Source organism: Xyrauchen texanus, chromosome 28, assembly GCF_025860055.1.
Source record: "Xyrauchen texanus isolate HMW12.3.18 chromosome 28, RBS_HiC_50CHRs, whole genome shotgun sequence".
Taxonomy (NCBI): Eukaryota; Metazoa; Chordata; class Actinopteri; order Cypriniformes; family Catostomidae; genus Xyrauchen; species Xyrauchen texanus.
In genome coordinates this window covers 27,531,800-27,550,145 of record NC_068303.1, presented here as the reverse complement: position 1 = coordinate 27,550,145, position 18,346 = coordinate 27,531,800, and the positions used below count along the sequence as shown (strand labels likewise).

Sequence of the window (18,346 nt, the reverse complement as noted above, 5' to 3'; positions counted from 1 at the left end):
CAATAGCGGCCATATTTTTCAAGATATGTGACTGTCCTCATAGAACTTGACACTGCATGTACATTTTCATGTCGATCAGACCAATGGTTCCATAATTGGAGCTAATTTTATGTTTGTCATTGGTATAGTGCAACCAAGTGGTCGGGGGATGCAATTTATTTTCATGTGTCCTCCGATTGACCCCATACATGTCCCAAATTTGTTGCAAATATCTCATTCCGTTCAAGAGTTATAACCATTTAAGTAAAACTTTTTTACATTTTGGCGTTTTGACGATAAATCGAAAGTTCAGACTTTTTTTAAAAATAATTATTGATGCTGGGAATCCAAAGAATCTTTCTGAACTAAGCACATTGTTTGAGAGTAGAAATGTATATCTGGACTGTTTATTTAATAGACTAAGTAAAATCGCCTGTATTTAATTAAAAAACTAAAACCAGTGGATATTAGGAGCTATGCCACATTTCTTTTTGTGATTTGATTAACTTGACCTGTACGGTGCAGCACAGCTCTTACATAAGATTCATCCTTTCCTTTTGACAAAATTTGAACTTTTAGCAGATGAAGATACTTTTTCCATGTCCAGACATATAGAGTGCTAAAATTGATTGATATTGCTAAATGTAATTTTGTACTTTTGTATGTATTATAATTATTGCTTGTGCATATATTAAATTATTCTTTTTATAGCTCTATTAATTACTTAGCTAACCAGCTAACTAACCCATAAGTACTGTTAATTTACTTCCTTTACCCTCGTTCCTGAGTCATCTGAGTTTACATGCTCTGTTACTCACTTTTTTATATTGTTTTCCGGTCAAAACAGGCCGATTATGATTTTTTTTTTCCTGAAAACTGTAGTTTATTTCATCCAGTTGGAATCAAATTCCATGACTTTGTTCACATAGGGCTTCTGAACACTTTAAAAAAAATATTTTTAGATAATTTTAAGAATTTTATTAGATTTTCTTTAACAGTTTGTTACACGTGTGGTGTTCCTGGTCTAAAGTGACCAAAATGAATGGATTAGACAACAAAATAAGTGTTTAGTAGCATCCCAATCCTTTAGATGAGCACATATGTGTATGTGTGTTTGCACATACACAAAGTCCTTGGACATGTACACACGTGTGTTGAGCGTCCTTTTGTGCACCATCTTTCAATGTATGCTCTTTGAGAAATATTTTATCATCTTATCATAATATGTTGTGTTTGGGCTCGTTTGAATCAGGATAGTCTGCTGTAAGTTATGATTGCTATTGTCTATGTTATATGTATGTTTCAGGAGGTAATAAGGAAGAACTTAACAAAAATAAACTTTATTATATCTGTGTAAGTGGGAATTTCATACACTAATACTCTGCAGTTTGGCCTCTTAGTAAAACATATATTCCCATTGCATTTGACTAATTGATACCTTTCCAACAATATATTGCACATGGCTATCTCATAATATGTTTTTGCAAATTATGAGAAGAAAAAGCTCTAATTTGTCTTAAAATTAAAAAGCATGATTATTAAGAATTGGTAAGATCAACTATATGCATTAAGGCCAGATTCTAAGCTTTAATATGATACCTATTTTGTTTAGATCAAGCAAGTTGTTATTAATTTATTATATAATTATTATTATTTTTTATTTTTTTCTGCAGGTAGTGCCCCCCAATAGCCCAGTATAAGCTCAGTTCAATGAATCCTTCTATCAATATAATATATATTTTAAATGTGTTAAAAAAATAAGTCATAATTGCTAAAAAAGAATTTAACTAAAATATCTAATGCAGTACCTTGGGATAATATATGCAATATAAGAAATGTATTGACAATCTTAGAGGGCTGGTCATTTTTGGCTGGGAACACAAAAGGTGTTGGCACAAATGAACAATACAAGGGTATGGACCCGTCATCGGTAGAGATCTACATGGGCCTTAAAATGAAACCTGCCCCGTACCAGAGACCGTGTGGCCTTACCCGGCCCAAGCAATATGTGAACTGCCCCTAACTCATCCTTTTGCGCGTCTGTAAGTGAGAGGCGCATGCGTGCGTGAAACAAGTTCGGTAAGCCTCTTTATTTTTTCATTAATTACAAACCCGACCTGAACCCGAATTCCGACTTGAAAAACGTACCCGAAACCGCCCTGAAACCCATCGGGTTCTCAGGTCCATCTGGCCCATTCTGGGTTGCATTTCTCTAGCTGGCAGGTCCGAACGGGGTGCTATATCGCGAAAAAGTTTACGCTTAAAACGTGTCTGTATACATTAGGCAGGCATATGAGCGTATAATGTGAATGCTTAGAATGTGATTTGTTACTTAAAAAACCAAAATAAGACCTCAAAACATTCACATTGAAAATTAGCACCCGCTAGATCTAATGGGGTAGAACTATTTAAATTAAAATAAAAGTCTTTCACATAGCACCTAAATGGACAATTCATATATCAAATGAAAGCTCTCATTCTCAGGAATGTGACTGTAATACCACAGTTCAAAAGACTTTAAAAAGAATCTTAGTTAAATAGGATTTTTGTAAGTCATCTAATACAGATGTCTCATTTATGCTCCAATAAATGCTGCTGTAAGCCCCAAATAGCCTAAAACTTTATATCTGCTTTTACCTTAGGGAGCCATTTTTACTTGTCTGTGAGCTTGCTTGGCTGAATAATCCAGTGTTATATCATTGGCCCCGTTTCCACCTGGTATGAAGATACGTTTCGGGTGATCCTATTTAAATGCGACTCCTGTGACTACTTGTGTTCGGATTCTGTTACATCAATCATAATGTCATTGTGTTACTGCATGATATTAAAGCACAACAAAGTAAGAATAGACAAAGAAAGCATGAAAAAATGGCCTGTTGTTTTTTTTTTTGGACTTCTTTTTATGTCACGGTTATGCAAAAAGCTTCCGCGTGGCACAAAATGTGCGTTCCAGTCAGAGGTTGCACTGCAAATAAAATTCGTCACTCATATGGATATGGGATATAAAATGTTCGTCATGGTTATTTTTATCTGTCATTAGCTGCTTTTGCATTATTTCTGTATTGAAAAGTTCCTGTTCTCATGGACACAGCTCTCTCTCTCTCCAGTGCACACACAAAAACACACATGAGAAAGTGTGAAACTACATGGAGTGAAGATGTTTTACATCTGTCATAAAGTTGCTAACGTCGTCCTAGCTGTGTTTGTTTTGCTGCCATCCCAAAGATAGAAGCGATTGTACTATTTACCTCAGGAATTATAAAGTAACTGCTATTTTAAACATGCAATAAAGTCGCCAAAAGGCTCTATCCACGATTATGCAATGTGCTGACCTACATATTCTCGGCAGATCCATCAGGTGTGTACATGGTTTTTATAGGGATATTTTTTAGTGTGTTGGGTCAGTTTGCATTCTCCCCACAAGCGCTCCAGAGTTTGTTTGCAATATGTTCGAGACCACCTTGTTCAGGAGGTCTCGGATCGATTGTTTTGATGTGGATCCCAGTGCAACTGCCATGTTCAAATATGCCTAAATGAACCGAACCCAGGGAGAAAATGCCAAAAAAATTTCAAACTAAAGTGATGTCAAGAGAAAAGTCTTCTTTTTTTTACATTTTGTTTTAATTAGACAAAGCATTATTATGTGTAGAATAGAATCTTGACAACATGAGGGGCATACACAATGCATGTGACATCTGTATTGTGAGTAAAATAACATTCAGCTGAAAATAAAATAGGCTGGGATTTCATGAATTAAATTATTCAGGGCAGTACAAAAGGGGTAATCTAATAAAATGCCCAAGCTGTTTTTCTTCCATACAATGAAAGTGAAGGGTGACCATGGCTGTTCCTGGTTCAAGAGCAACTTGTCTTATGCAATGAAAGTTATTTGGTTTTGGAATGATGAAAGGTGTACTATTCCTTTAAACACATGATATATGGGTTTGATTTATTCAAACCTTACATCTCTAGTGGACTGCATTCACACAGCAGAAAACTAATTTAAGATACCATTCATCTAAGTGACTCAAACACGGTGGCTTTTGCTTTCTGCTCTGACTTTTTTTGGTCAGACTTGCCTGCTTTCCTCTTCCTTCTCTGAGAATACTGCATGTAAATAAGTTTACAATCACTCTAATCGTGTGCTGTCTAAAGCCTCCAAGTCTGATGAATAGGAGATTGCATTACTAGGGAGACAGATTAGGCTGTCATCATATATATTAATGTTGGTATAGAACAAATATTGATGTCTGTCTCTCTCTCAGTGTGGAATCTGTGTATGAGGATGTAAAACAGCGATATGGTACTCAGGGCTGCTATCTACTAAAGATAAACTCCAGGAGTGAAGCCACCAGTGCGAATGAACAGATGCCCGATCCCTGGAGTCAATACTTGAATAAGACCAGCATACACAACCCAGTAAGTGCCACAGCCTCACTGCAGACATTCGACATGCAACTAGTCTGAGACTTTTGACTATCAGCATCAAGTCTGGTCCTTATTGCACCTTATTCTGGCCAAGAACCATCCAATAAGATGAGTCCACTAAACTGTCATGTTAAGCCTTCAACTGTGATTTGTTAAAGGAATAGGTCACCTAAAACTGAACTCACCCTCACGCTGTACTGAACTTGTATTTTTCTAGCTCTTCTCTGCTTTAAAAAAATTATTAACATGATTTTGGTCTTGTGTCGAGTAAGATTTGCTTACAAGCCATAGTGATATCTGATTTATCTGGGAGTTTTTTTCAATAAATTAGGCAAAACCGTTCACAAATCTAATTACAGGATTAAATAGCAAATCAGACTGAATCAAAATAAATTTTGATCGAAAAATCTCAATCCCGTAATCACAAATGCCTGGAAAATTCATGGAAATTCACTGTCCAATAAGTATTGGATCACTGAAAAGAGTAGAAAATTAAATATATCTATTTATTGTCATAACTTTTCTTAGTTTCAAATTGTTTAAATTTCAAAGCTTATTGCTTATTTACAATGTTCGATGTACGGAGTCATGTGACAAAACAACATGGCGCCGATCACAGCGGAGTTTGTCTTCTGGAGAAACACCAGCATAACTACTCCAGTAAGAAACCTAATTACATTTTTCAAAAGATTAGAGTCTCTATTTTCATCCGACATGCCATTTATTAAACGTTTAGTGGTTTATCGCAAAATGCCTTGCTGTTAAACACAATGTACACTAAAGTGTACTTCAGTGCATTTTTTCCATATAAAAATCAATGGGTTTCTCAAAAAGCTGACAAAAAAAGCTGCTTTCAGAGGCTTTATATGGAGTTAGGATGAAAATAAGTTGCATTTTGAATTGTTCAGAAACCAGTGCAGACAGACATCTTACTGGATGTTGAGTCATGCACTAAATAGGGAGCAGGGGATTATCCCATCGCTCTCAATGAGGCTTAGTGCATTCACTCTTAAAATTCGACCAAAAGTTACATTTTAGGCTGTAGATGATGTTTAGGCAGACATGGGACAGTTAATCAGCACATAGATTCAGATTTTAATGTATAATTATATTTTAACATGGTTGGCAGTGATTGGATGATACTGGCCATTACTTTAAATTAGCTTAACTAATTCTGATTCAAAGTAATCTCTGTAACATCTCAAAAACATGAATAACCAACACTCCTGGAAACGTAAACAATTTGATTAAAAAACCCTGACTTTCTATAGCTTGGTATTATTTACAATTTACAACTAATGCTGCGTTCACGTCGTGTCGGAATTACTGTAATTACGAGATGGCAACTTTGAGGTTGTACGTTCACACCCTGATATATTTATCAATATATCAATTCATTAATTTACCTTGATTTGTTGTTGGAAAATGTTTAAAAACAAAGAAAACGCTTCTGGTAACGTTTGCATAAACAGAAATATGTGTTCAATATATTTAACAGTTTGGGACGCTTCCATATTGGTTCTTTTCACTTGACGTCACGAGTGTGATGTCAGAGCTTTTATACAATTCCAAATGTATAACTTGTAATTACGAGCTCTATGAAGACGTGAATGCTTTTTACAAGTCGGAATCTCGTAATTCCGACATGACGTGAATGCACCATTGGTTCCGCTGTCCATATTTGTTGCCATACATTTTTGAGAAAACTATTTGCTCTAAAAAATACAAATGTTTTTGCATGTTTAGTAGGTGATACTAGTTACAAATCAAAAAAGGGAAATTGGAAATGCAGACAGCAGTCACGTTCAGGTCTCAGGAGGTTAAAACGTCCGTTCTGTTACAGGAACTGGATGAAGAGTCCGCAGTGAATAATGCTGTTGAAAACATTGGCGCAGAGGAAGATGGTTTTGATCCAGCTGCCAGAGGTCAGTCCACCCCTGACTTATCCTCATTATCAGCAATTTAAGTTATAAACCTCATATTGATGTGAAATGTTTATCTAATGTTAATTGGATATTCCTCTCATGTTTGCAGATGGTTTCTCAGAGACTCATCCTCTGCAGCTGGACCAGTCCACTGATGCTGGTTACCCTGGCAACAAGCCTAGTCAGTCTGTAATCAGCACGGAAATGACGGGACCTCAAAAACAGGCCAGCGTGACCCCTCACACCACTGCGACCCCTCGTGGAACCTGCCTGACCCTAAACGACCACGACCGCATCCGGCAGTTTATCCAGGAGTTCACCTTCAGAGGATTACTGCCGCACATCGAGAAAAACATACGGCAACTAAATGACCAGGTACACAAACAATTACATCAAATTAATCTCAAATCTGTGCGTTGATTGGAATTCTTTTGTCTTCTGACTACTTTAAAACTTTTATTTGGATAAAAACTATTTATTTGTTTCTCAAGATTTATTGAGGATTGACTGACTCATACAGAGAAAAAACATGCATTGAACTATTTTACTTATATTGGCTTCCATACAGTATCGCATAATATTTCTCTGGTCAGCTTATTGCATTAGAAATGATTCATTCTGGGCTGCTGTTTGATAATGGTTCATATTCATCATATAATAGCTCATTTTCATTTGCTGTTTTCCAATTTTCAACATTGTGTATCTTATCTGCTGTCGAAAATATTGAAGTAGTGTACAAACTTTCAAAATCTAACTTGCCTATTATACTTAAATTAACCAGCAGTGCAAGTCAAGAGTTCACTAATATTTATTTTCTTGACAATTTTTTTCCTCTCTTACCCATGAGTTTCTCTTTTCTTTCCTTTTCATCTCTTGTTTTCTCTCATTCTAGCTCGTGTCGAGAAAGGGTCTGAGCCGATCTCTGTTCTCCGCCACTAAGAAGCTGTTTGGTGGAGGGAAGGTTCCAGAAAAGACTATTGCTGAACTAAAGAACACTGCAGGGCTGCTGTAAGTGAATTTGAAGGAACAGTTCACTCAAATATGGAGATTCTGTCATCTTTTAACTCACCCTTATGTTGTTCAACATAAGGTGTTGGAACAACATAAGGGGCTGGATTCATGAAATGTCCCTCTTCTTTACTACCATTTTCTTCTTAATTTCTAACTTAAGAAAAAGTTACGAATATTTTGTAAGTAATTTTTTCTTAAGATTCAAATTCTCTAAAAAAAAATTTTGTAAATAACATCTTAAAGTTAGGATAACCTCACAGTTGTCTTAAATCCTAAAAGGTAAAATGTTTAATGAATTTACTGGATTTTTCATGGTGAGTCTCAAGTCGCAATAGGCTGTTTATGTAGAAATGTGATTTTAGACCAAAAACTTTTTTGACTGTTTTGTGTTTAATGATATTTTTACATGTCAATTTTATCACCAAATTCAAACAATAAATGTTGTTTTGAAGATTCTTAATGTGGTGACCAATCATGCTAATTCAAAAGGATGCACAGCAGAGACAGCCGCCTCCACCCTTTCCCATTTACCCGCCTCGTACTTTCCGAAGTGACATAAATTATAATTTATCTTAAGAACTTTTTCATTTCTTTTTTTTTCCCCCTTTTTCACCCAATTTTGAATACCCAATTCCCAAGTCCTTATGGTGGTGTAGTGACTCGCCTCAATCTGGGTGGTGCAGGACTAATCACAGCTGCCTCCACGTCTGAGACATCAACCCGCGCACCTTATCACTTACTTGTTGAGAGCGTTACCGTGGAGATATTGTGCTTGTGGAGGCTTCACGTCATCCACCGCGGCATCCGCGTACAACTCTCCACGTGTCCCACTGAGAGCGAACCATATTATAGTGGTATAGGAGGTTACCCCATGTGACTCTACACTCCCGAGCAACCGGGCCAATTTGGAGTCACTCGGCGGAGTCATGCCCTGGGATTCGAAATAGCATACTCCAGGGGTGGTAGCCTGCGTCTTTACCACTGAGCTACCCAACTTCCTTTTTGATAGCTTTAAAGCTCCATTCCCATTCAATGTAATCAAAAGGAAAAGTAATATAATGTAAAAATTCCCCAATGCAACACGATTTTCATTTGAACGATGTGGCTACCAATTCTTAAATCCCAAGATTGATCTTTTACTCTATGTGCAAACCCTCCACTACAATGAGAGGAAATCACTCACATTTGCAACCACATTTCATGCTATGCAACTAAAATGTATATATTTGGCAACTGGCTGGTAAATGTTTAGATTTCACTCACCAATAATTGTGTAGTATAGTGGTGGAGTATTCTGGGTAAGAGTAGTTCTATGTGTGTGTGTCCAAAAATGAGATCCACGTGATCGATTTGTCATTAAATAATGTCTCTTTTAATACCCTTTCTGTTCTCTACACAGTCAGTTGTTTATCAAAAACAAAAAAATGTAACATTTAATTCTAATCATGCATAGCACAGATGAGATAAAGCCATTCGAGTCTCTCTCATGCGTTCATCTACAAAAGCTCTTTTCAGAAATGCCTGATTTCTTAAAGAACCATTTAAAGTACCATTTTTTTAATGCACAAATCAATGTAAATACCTGTCAATAGGTCAAATTATGCAATTAAAAAAAAAAAAAATACAATTAAATTGAACAACAAAAATAATAAATGCAAAATGTCAAATTTGTTTATTTAATTCATGGATTTGTTCATTTTTAAAAAGCTAAAATGTGACCAGATTGATAAATATTTTAGTAATTTACCTAGTTAGAAGGTCCCCTTTATAATTAACAACATTAGCTGGGATATAATTTATTTCCAATGTATGCAAAAGGGACATTAAATCTGAAATATACCCATTTGAATCAAAATCTAATCGGATTTTAATCGAGAGCTTGTGAATCATAATCTGATCGGGACATTTTTTTTAATACCCAACCATAGAAAAGAGCGACCAGTACGTTCTTCATAATTTCTACTTTTTGTGTTTTACAGTGGAAAAAAAAGTCATGGGTTTGGAACACATGAAGATGTGTAAATTATGACAGAATTTTCCTTAAAATGTAAATTAATATATTTTTTATATTTGTTGTTTTATACAATTCATCTGATTATGGACCTCTTTAATATCAGTTATCCCTCAGAGGCCCCAGAACTTCAGATAAGGAAGATGGCTGACCTCTGCTTTCTGGTTCAGCACTATGAACTGGCCTACAACTGCTACCACACTGCCAAGAAGGACTTTCTCTCTGACCAAGCCATGCTTTATGCTGCAGGAGCACTGGTGAGACACATCTAGCTGCAACGTGGCTTCTGTTTGAAATAAGCTGCAAAGAGAGGAACACTAACTCTGTGGGTTATCAGAATAATACACATAAGCTAGCTCTAGAGTAGCTGATTTTCAGGAGTTAGCCTGAGATTATTAACGTAATCATCGGCCAGGTCAGAGGGAGACAGAGTGTCCATTAACACCTCTCAGCAGGAGGTGATAATCTCTTGACCATCTGGACTCCCTGCTGAGTTAATCGCTTCAAACACTGAAAAAACAGATATGTTTTGTTTGAAAAAATAATTCTGTAACTGAGAAGAACTGACAAGATGACAAGCTAATCTTCAGTCATACTCGGCTGCATATATCACAATTAAGCGCCCCAGATCACACTATTGTAATTGCAGTTTTACTCTTGTTATTTTTTCAGAGAGAGAGAGTTGCAGTGAGTCATTCTATGTGTCACCCCTGCACCATTTTTAATCCCTCCACCAAGTGTGTCATACCTCTGACCGAAGAGAGCGAGATCTCCGCAAAATAGTCTGCATGTGCTAGTGTAGAGCCAGCTTAACTTAAACTGGCTGCCTTGTATCTCTGTCTGCACAGGAAATGGCTGCTGTATCTGCCTTTCTGCAGAGCGGGGCTCCAAGGCCGTACCCAGCACACTACATGGACACAGCCATACAGACCTACAGAGACGTGTGCAAGTAAGAGCATACACATGGTTTCATTTGTAACATGTTTGTGTGGCTAAAAGTAGAGCAATTCACCCAAAAATGTAATTTTGTCTTCCTTTATTCACCCTAATGTCATTCCAAACTTGTTTAACTGACATCTGCATAAAACAAAAGGAGAAATTTTGAAGAATACTGATGTTTTTTTCTCTCTCAATGCAATTGCAAAGAATGAGGATTAAAGATTTCAAGCTTTAAAAGAGTTGACTTATTTTGAAGTACTTCAGTGAGGGATTATGTACACAACCATTTATAAGTTTGCACCCTCTTCTCAGGAGCTTAAAGAGCTTTTGATCTGAAAGCTTATGCTTGAAGGCTTGAAATTTGTTTTGTACACAAACATAAAATGATCCTACATATGCATTTCCTATACAAATCTTTTTAATGGATGAGTTGGACAAAATAGTGAAGGAAAAGGAGCCAACAAGTGCCAAGCTCACATGGGAACTTGTTCAGTGCTGTTTAAAATCATCCCAGGTGGTGAAGTGTCCAGAGTGTGCAGTGCTGAAATCAAGATAAAGGGTGGATATTTGAAAGATCAAACATAAGATGGATAGCACTTTCTGATCACAATACAATTCCCATGCTAGTGTTAATTCATAGTCTTGATGATTTTACTGTTATTCTAAAATGTGGAGAATATTCATAATAATGAATAATTTGGTGTGTCCTGTTAATGTAATTTTTTTGTAAATCTGTCTTTTGCATTAATATAATAGATAATTTGTGTGTGTGTTTAGAAACATGCTCTTGGCTGAGCGATGTTGTCTTTTAAGTGCTGAGATACTGAAGAGTCAGGCCAAATACTCAGATGCTGCCACGCTCCTCATCAAGATGACTAGTGAGGTGAGCAAAAGTCACTGCTGCATCTGTGTGCACCGGATTTTGTAAAGTGCCGTGTTTAAACGTCTGCTCCACTATAGTCATCAAACAAAATGAAGTATATGTCTCTGTAGAATAAAAATGGGGGTTTCCCAATCAGTTGTCCTTTTAAAACCGGAATAGGTGTTTTTCAACTTTCTAAGTAGGGAATTTCAACACTGTTAGATCAGACTTCATTGAGGTGAGAAAGGTATACCGACCATTCAATTTTAGACAATCAAGTAAAACAGTTGAAAAATGCCCATCATGGTTTGAAAACACCCACTGATTAGACAAACTTTGATTGTGGATTGACAAAGCCTTGTCTGGACCGTTTAAACTAGTTTCAGAAAGTTTGATTATACAGACATTACAGTTAGACCTGATAGCTTGATAGATAGATAGAGAGAGAGAGAGAGAGAGACTGTCACATAGATAAACAAATAAACCATCCTAAAAGAGTGTGAGAGTGCAACTTAAAGCAGATTAAAGGCCTTGTGTGGGGTTGTTTACATTTGAATTATTGACAGTTTGAGTTTAAAACGAGCATTCCGTTGGCCCATTTGAACATTCTGTCAATGTAAGTCTGAGATTTTATTGATTTTCATCGTCTGCTGTGCAAAAAAGCTTAAGTCGGATCAGATAGAAAAGACAAAGCACACTTCCAAAACTGTCTTTTGTAAGCAATTTGAGCCATTCTGCAATTTCCACAAGCTGTGCCATTGGATTAGCCATGCCCCCTCTTTCCAAAACCCTGCTCTCCAAAGATATCTAATAAGCTTTATTGAGACCAACACTGAGCAGAAGTCTTAGTCAAAAACAATGGCAGAAAAATAGCACCCTCAACTGACAACACGGCATAAAAATCGGATTCAGCCTCAATTTGCTGCAACTACAACAACATGAGAACGCGCAAAATGATTGACCGGCAGAAAGCTCCTGAAAACGCGGCCCACACACACACTTTTGTTTGTTGCTTACAGAGTCTAGTGCTGTCACAGAGACAAGTGTATCTCACGACACTTATTCCACTAATATTTTCAGGGAGTAGAAGCATATTTGCATACTTTTTCATGAAAAAAAGTCACTCAAGGCTGATTTATAATTCTGCGTTGAACCTGCGGTGTACGATCCACGTTGTAGCCAATGCGTTGGTTTGCATTTATAGTTTTGCGTTGGCGTGTCTGAATCGTTTTGTGAGTACACAGCCAAAATGCTGTTTTATTGAGACAAAAATGTCTTAATTACTGAAATAACTATTCTGAAAGCAATGCACTGGCATTCATTTATTCAAAAGTATTTATTAATTTGAAACATAGTTGATACATAAGTTGCAACATTATAAACGAGTTCATCTGTATGATTGCTTTTGACTCGCTTGAATAATAATACTAAATAAAAAATGTGGCATACTTTGATGCACCGTGCTAAATAAAATGAATCAGATTAATAAAAAACTGCTTGCTTGACAAACACACAATGGGTTCAGTTTTAAAGCTAACAATTTTACCATGCATTTAGGCAAAATAACCAACTCTTAACACGTGCTTTTTTTATTTAGCTGATAAACTAGAAGTGTTCCGTTTTCATAACTTATGAAATATGATTATTTACTGTACACCATACTGTCAAGCATATGGTCAAAACATCATACAGATCGGAAAGTTCTTGAGTAGAATATGACAAATATTGTTTCACTCCTATAGCCGACCTGATATTTGAGGGTAAAAAGATCAGATAAAATGGTAAATGGTCTATTTATATAGCGCCTTTTTAACCTTAGCGGTATTCAAAGCACTTGACACTGCGTCTCATTCACCCATTCACACACTATTGACTGCAGTGCTGCCATGCAAGGCGCTAGCCTTCCATTGGGAGCAACTTGGGGTTCAGTGTCTTGCCCAAGGACACTTCAACATGTGGGCCGGGAATCGAACCGTCATCCCTGCGATTAGTGGACAACCCGTTCTACCAACTGATGTGTCTTTTGTCACGTTTTCACTTGTTTAAAAAAAATAAAAAATAAAAAATAATAATTGCGTTTTCGGTTGTTAGTGTAGGTGGCACAGAAATTACACTCTGTGCCTTTAAATCAAATGTAAGAATGTTGTGTATAAATGTGAATATATATATTGTTCCCTGTCTGCTAGGACTCTGATCTACGGAGTGCACTCTTATTGGAGCAGGCTGCTCACTGCTTTATTAACATGCACAGCCCCATGGTGAGGAAGTTTGCCTTCCACATGATACTGGCTGGTCATCGTTTCAGCAAAGCTGGACAGGTAGAACCATACACACAAAAACACGTATTTCTAAAATGGAAATATCAGTCCTTGTTTCCATGGTTACCTTAAATATATAAAGTGTTAAGATAAACTAGAATTGTAGTAAATAAAAATTTAGTACAAAGTAATTTAAATTAAAATCTAAATGAGACCTGCTATTTATAAGAATAATTAATACATTTTTAAGATCAACATTGTGTCAATGTCATGTGGATCTGATGTAGATATATTTGAGCATTCTTCAGCAGTCTCTCTATATTATTCACAAGAAAATCCCATGGAAATTGCATGTTTTCTACCCACAAAGCTGATTTAGGGCAGACTTTTATTGAGCATTTAGTGATCAGATTATATTAAGCAATTAAATAAGTGGAATAACAGTCTCAAAATGTACCGCATACAGTGCATCCAGAAAGTATTCACAGCGCTTCACTTTGGTATGTTACAGCCTTATTTCAAAATGGATTAAATTCATTATTTTCCTCAAAATTCTACAAACAATACCCCATAATGACAATGTGAAAGAAGTTTGTTTGAAATCTTTGCAAAGTTATTAAAAATAAAAAATGAAAAAGATCACATGTACATAAGTATTCACAGCCTTTGCCATGACACTCAAAATTGAGCTCAGATGCATCCTGTTTCCACTGATCATCCTTGAGATGTTTCTACAACTTGATTGGAGTCCACCTGTGGTAAATTCAGTTGATTGGACATGATTTGGAAAGGCACACACCTGTCTATATAAGGTCCCACAGTTAATAGTGCATGTCAGAGCACAAACCAAACCATGAAGTCCAAGGAATTGTCTGTAGACCTCCGAGACAGGATTGTATCGAGGCACTGATCTGGGGAAGGGTACAGAAACATTTCTGCAGCATTGAAGGTCCCAATGAGCACAGTGACCTCCATCATCTGTAAATGGAAGAAGTTTGGAACCACTGGGACTCTTCCTAGAGCTGGTCACCCGGCCAAACTGAGCGATTGGTGGAGAAGGTCCTTAGTCAGGGAGGTGACCAAGAACCCGATGGTCACTCTGACAGAGCTCCAGCATTTCTCTGTGGAGAGAGGAGAACCTTCCAGAAGAACAACCATCTCTGCAGCACTCCACCAATCAGGCCTGTATGGTAGAGTGGCCAGAAGGAAGCCACTCCTCAGTAAAAGGCACATGACAAGCCACCTGGAGTTTGCCAAAAGGCACCTGAAGGACTCTCAGACCACGAGAAACAAAATTCTCTGGTCTGATGAAACAAAGATTGAACTCTTTGGCCTGAATGGCAAGCATCATGTCTGGAGGAAACCAGGGACCACTAATCACCTGGCCAATACCATCCCTACAGTGAAGCATGGTGGTGGCAGCATCATGCTGTGGGGATGTTTTTCAGCGGCAGGTTTGGGAGACTAGTCAGCATCGAGGGAAAGATGACTGCAGCAATGTACAGAGACATCCTTGATGAAAACCTGCTCTAGACCACAGACTGGGGTGAAGGTTCATCTTCCAACAGGACAACGACCCCAAGCACGCTGCCAAGATAACAAAGGAGTGGCTACGGGACAACTCTGTGAATGTCGTTGAGTGGCCCAGCCAGAGCCCAGACTTGAACCCGATTGAACATCTCTGGAGAAATCTGAAAATGACTATGCACTGACGCTCCCCATTCAACCTGATGGAGTTTGAGAGGTCCTGCAAAGAAGAATGGGTGAAACTGCCCAAAAATAGGTGTGCCAAGCTTGCAGCATCATACACAAAAAAACTTGAGGCTGTAATTGGTGCCAAAGGTGCTTCAACAAAGTATTGAGCAAAACTGTGAATACTTATGTACATGTGATTTTCTTCGTTTTTTATTTTTAATAAATTTGCAAAGATTTCAAACAAACTTCTTTCATGTTGTCATTATGGGGTATTGTTTGTAGAATTTTGAGGTAAATAATGAATTTAATAAATTTTGGAATAAGGCTGTAACATTACAAAATGTGGATAAAGTGAAGCGCTGTGAATACTTTGCGGATGCACTGTATTTCAAAATGCATACACGTACTGTATATTGTCAATCCAGTGCAAAATCAAATGTAATTTTGTCTATTTTTTTTTAATTTTAATTACAGATAAAAATGACCAATTTGTGTTTGAGGATTGCATTTTGAGCTTACAAAACCGTATAAGATGTTGCGAATTTTGTTGCATGCAGTTGTGAATTGCTGCACACAGGGGAGAATTTTAATACTAATAAATCCGTTATAGGGTCTTGATCACAAACAGCTGCTATTCTCTCCTTTTCTATGCAGCTTTTCACACTATTTAAAATTGTTCAAATTAGAACTGACCCATGCTATAAAGGGGGCTTTCATGACTAATTTCTATTGAGTTTATGCCAAAGGAAGTTCTTCTTCTGAGTGGATGCATGTTTTCTCTGAGTGTCAAACCGTAATATCCTGGAGAATGAGAGAGTAATTGACTCAGATATGTTTGCTGCTTATTGCCATGAATAAAACAAGTTAACTGGGGTCACATGAGGTTGGTCCTGCAATTTTCATCTGGAAGTCAATGCTATTTTAACAACTGTGTTTTCTATTGAGCATCACAATAACCAGGAGAAGGGCTTTCACAGATGCAAGTTCAATGTGACAATTCACACTCTGTCTTTTTATCTTTGTTTCTATAGAAGAGGCATGCATTGAGGTGTTATTGCCAAGCCTTGCAGGTGTATAAAGGTAAAGGTTGGTCGCTGGCTGAAGATCACATCAACTTTACTATCGGCCGTCAGTCCTTCACTCTTCGGCAGCCAGAGAACGCGGTGGCTGCCTTCCGGCACATTTTTATCAATGACAGCACACAGTCCGCAGTACAGCAGGCTGCTTTCCTCAGGGAATACCTTTATGTGTACAAGGTCAGCAACTGATATTATATTTACTCATTTAAACAAATGTAATAAACCAACCTCACACAATTTGTGCAGATCCACCATCTTGTGGAATGATAATTTATTTACTTCTAAAACATGCATTTTATCAGCCGTCCTCATTAGTTCCTTGTAACTTTTCTTTGTTTTTTCTAATGATAAATTGCTAATATCAATAACACTTCTATTAAATACCATTTGCAAATATGCAGATATCTCATTTAAACAGATGTAATTCACAAATCTCACACAAATCCAGCGTTTTCTTCCCGTCGAGATCTAATATCTTCCTCTGAAGTGCGTCAGCCAAAATCAAAACTTCAGGATCAATAGTTCCTCTTATACACACATCATGATGCTCACTCCGTGACAATCCAAGCAGGCAATTCAGGCCATTTAAACTGTCAGGAGATTGCTGCTCTTGCTGGATTCGCACTAGCATGTAAGTGCAACTTCAAAGTAAAAAGAGTAAAAATTATATTCACTATGCACTGTATGTACAATTGATTTGATTCTGTATTTTTTGAGCAAATGAAATTGGTATTGTGCGCATGCCATCCATGGTTGCTGGACTACAGTGTGTAATGTTATTTCCTCCTTCCTAACATATTAACAATTTCTTTGTGCAAATAAATTACTAAAATTTGATGATTAAACAGAAATCGGAAGAAACTTCTATCTAACATTTTAAATACAATAACATTTTTTAGATTATTTTCTACAAAGTTAAGTAGAGTGAAATTCTACTTTCAGAGTGAAATTGAATAAAGTGCTAAATAACCCTTATTAATTTTATTTTTTGCAATTTTATGTTTGTTATTAAATATATGTAATTGTGTGCTATATTGCCATTGCATCGGCCTATCGGTCACCCTGCTCTCTGGATATCGGCATTGGCCATTAAAAAAAAAAACACATCGGTCAACCACTAAAGATCCAACGGTTTCATAAAAATAGAGAGCTTCTTTCATATTGCTCATGAATGGATGTCAAGATTTTGAATATTACCATTTAACTTGGTGTGTGCGTGCGTGCGTGTGTGTGCCAGAGTGCAGCCAGCTGCTGATGATATGTCACACTCAAACCGCTGCCCCAGTTTTTTCCGCTACAATCAGACCTTAGCCCTGATTTGACTCTGTGTGAGAGCTCTTTCATCCTCATTTGGTTGAATCTGGTTCATCACGCTCTGTTCCCAAGGTTGTTCTGGTCCATAAAACTCCATCACCTATGAGCCAAACATAATAAGTAAAAGTGACCTCATTCTGACATGCTTTGTTTCGTAATGGGAGTTTTATGGTACCCATCTACCAACTCCAAGAACAGTTGTGTGACTTATACTTAACCGATATAAAAGGGATAGTTCAATCAAAAATTAAAAACCAAGCTCTCGTGACTTTGTTTTCTTTTGTGGACCACAAAAGATTATGTTGTTTAAAAAAACAATGCAATGAAATTAATCCACTCCATCCCTATTCTATTCCTATATCCATCCTTCTGTCTGTCAGTCCATCAGTCCATTAGTCCATTATTTTTTTTTTTGTGTACTCAAAACTGGACATTTTTGAAGAATCTTTAATTAGCTCTTTGCATAAAATTACATACGCAAGTTCATAGTGACCATCTGTTAAGCTCCAAAAAGGATAAAAAGATGAACAGATTTTCCTTTAACTCTTTCCCCGCCAGCGTTTTTAAAAAAAGTTGCCAGCCACCGCCAGGGTTTTTGACGATTTTCGCTAAACTTTAATGGCCCGCAGAATATTTTCTTCCATGAATATATGAAGATGCTATATATCAAAATAAAGATCTATCTTCATTTGTTCTTTTTTTATTGCCACTTGAACAGAGGTAGGTTTTGTCAAAAACAACATTTCGGACAAAAAGCTGAGAAAAAGGCATTTTTATCAAACAAGTGCTTTAGTATTAGTATGGTGTTCCACTTCACGTTTGAGACGATCGCAGTCTGTTTCTTT

The 18,346-nt window shown here is 37.0% G+C and overlaps 1 protein-coding gene across 3 annotated transcripts in view; it reads left to right on the top strand.

Moving 5' to 3' along the window:
- LOC127622113 (trafficking protein particle complex subunit 8-like) overlaps positions 1 to 18,346 on the top strand; it is a 78,094-nt gene that overhangs the window by 15,988 nt on the left and 43,760 nt on the right. For all 3 annotated transcript variants that reach the window (XM_052096050.1, XM_052096049.1, XM_052096048.1), the window contains 9 exons: positions 4,245 to 4,398; positions 6,251 to 6,332; positions 6,442 to 6,707; positions 7,225 to 7,340; positions 9,461 to 9,611; positions 10,203 to 10,303; positions 11,071 to 11,176; positions 13,342 to 13,473; positions 16,140 to 16,364. In XM_052096050.1, the coding sequence (XP_051952010.1) occupies positions 4,245 to 4,398; positions 6,251 to 6,332; positions 6,442 to 6,707; positions 7,225 to 7,340; positions 9,461 to 9,611; positions 10,203 to 10,303; positions 11,071 to 11,176; positions 13,342 to 13,473; positions 16,140 to 16,364 (1,333 nt within the window). The remainder of the gene's footprint in view (positions 1 to 4,244; positions 4,399 to 6,250; positions 6,333 to 6,441; positions 6,708 to 7,224; positions 7,341 to 9,460; positions 9,612 to 10,202; positions 10,304 to 11,070; positions 11,177 to 13,341; positions 13,474 to 16,139; positions 16,365 to 18,346) is intronic.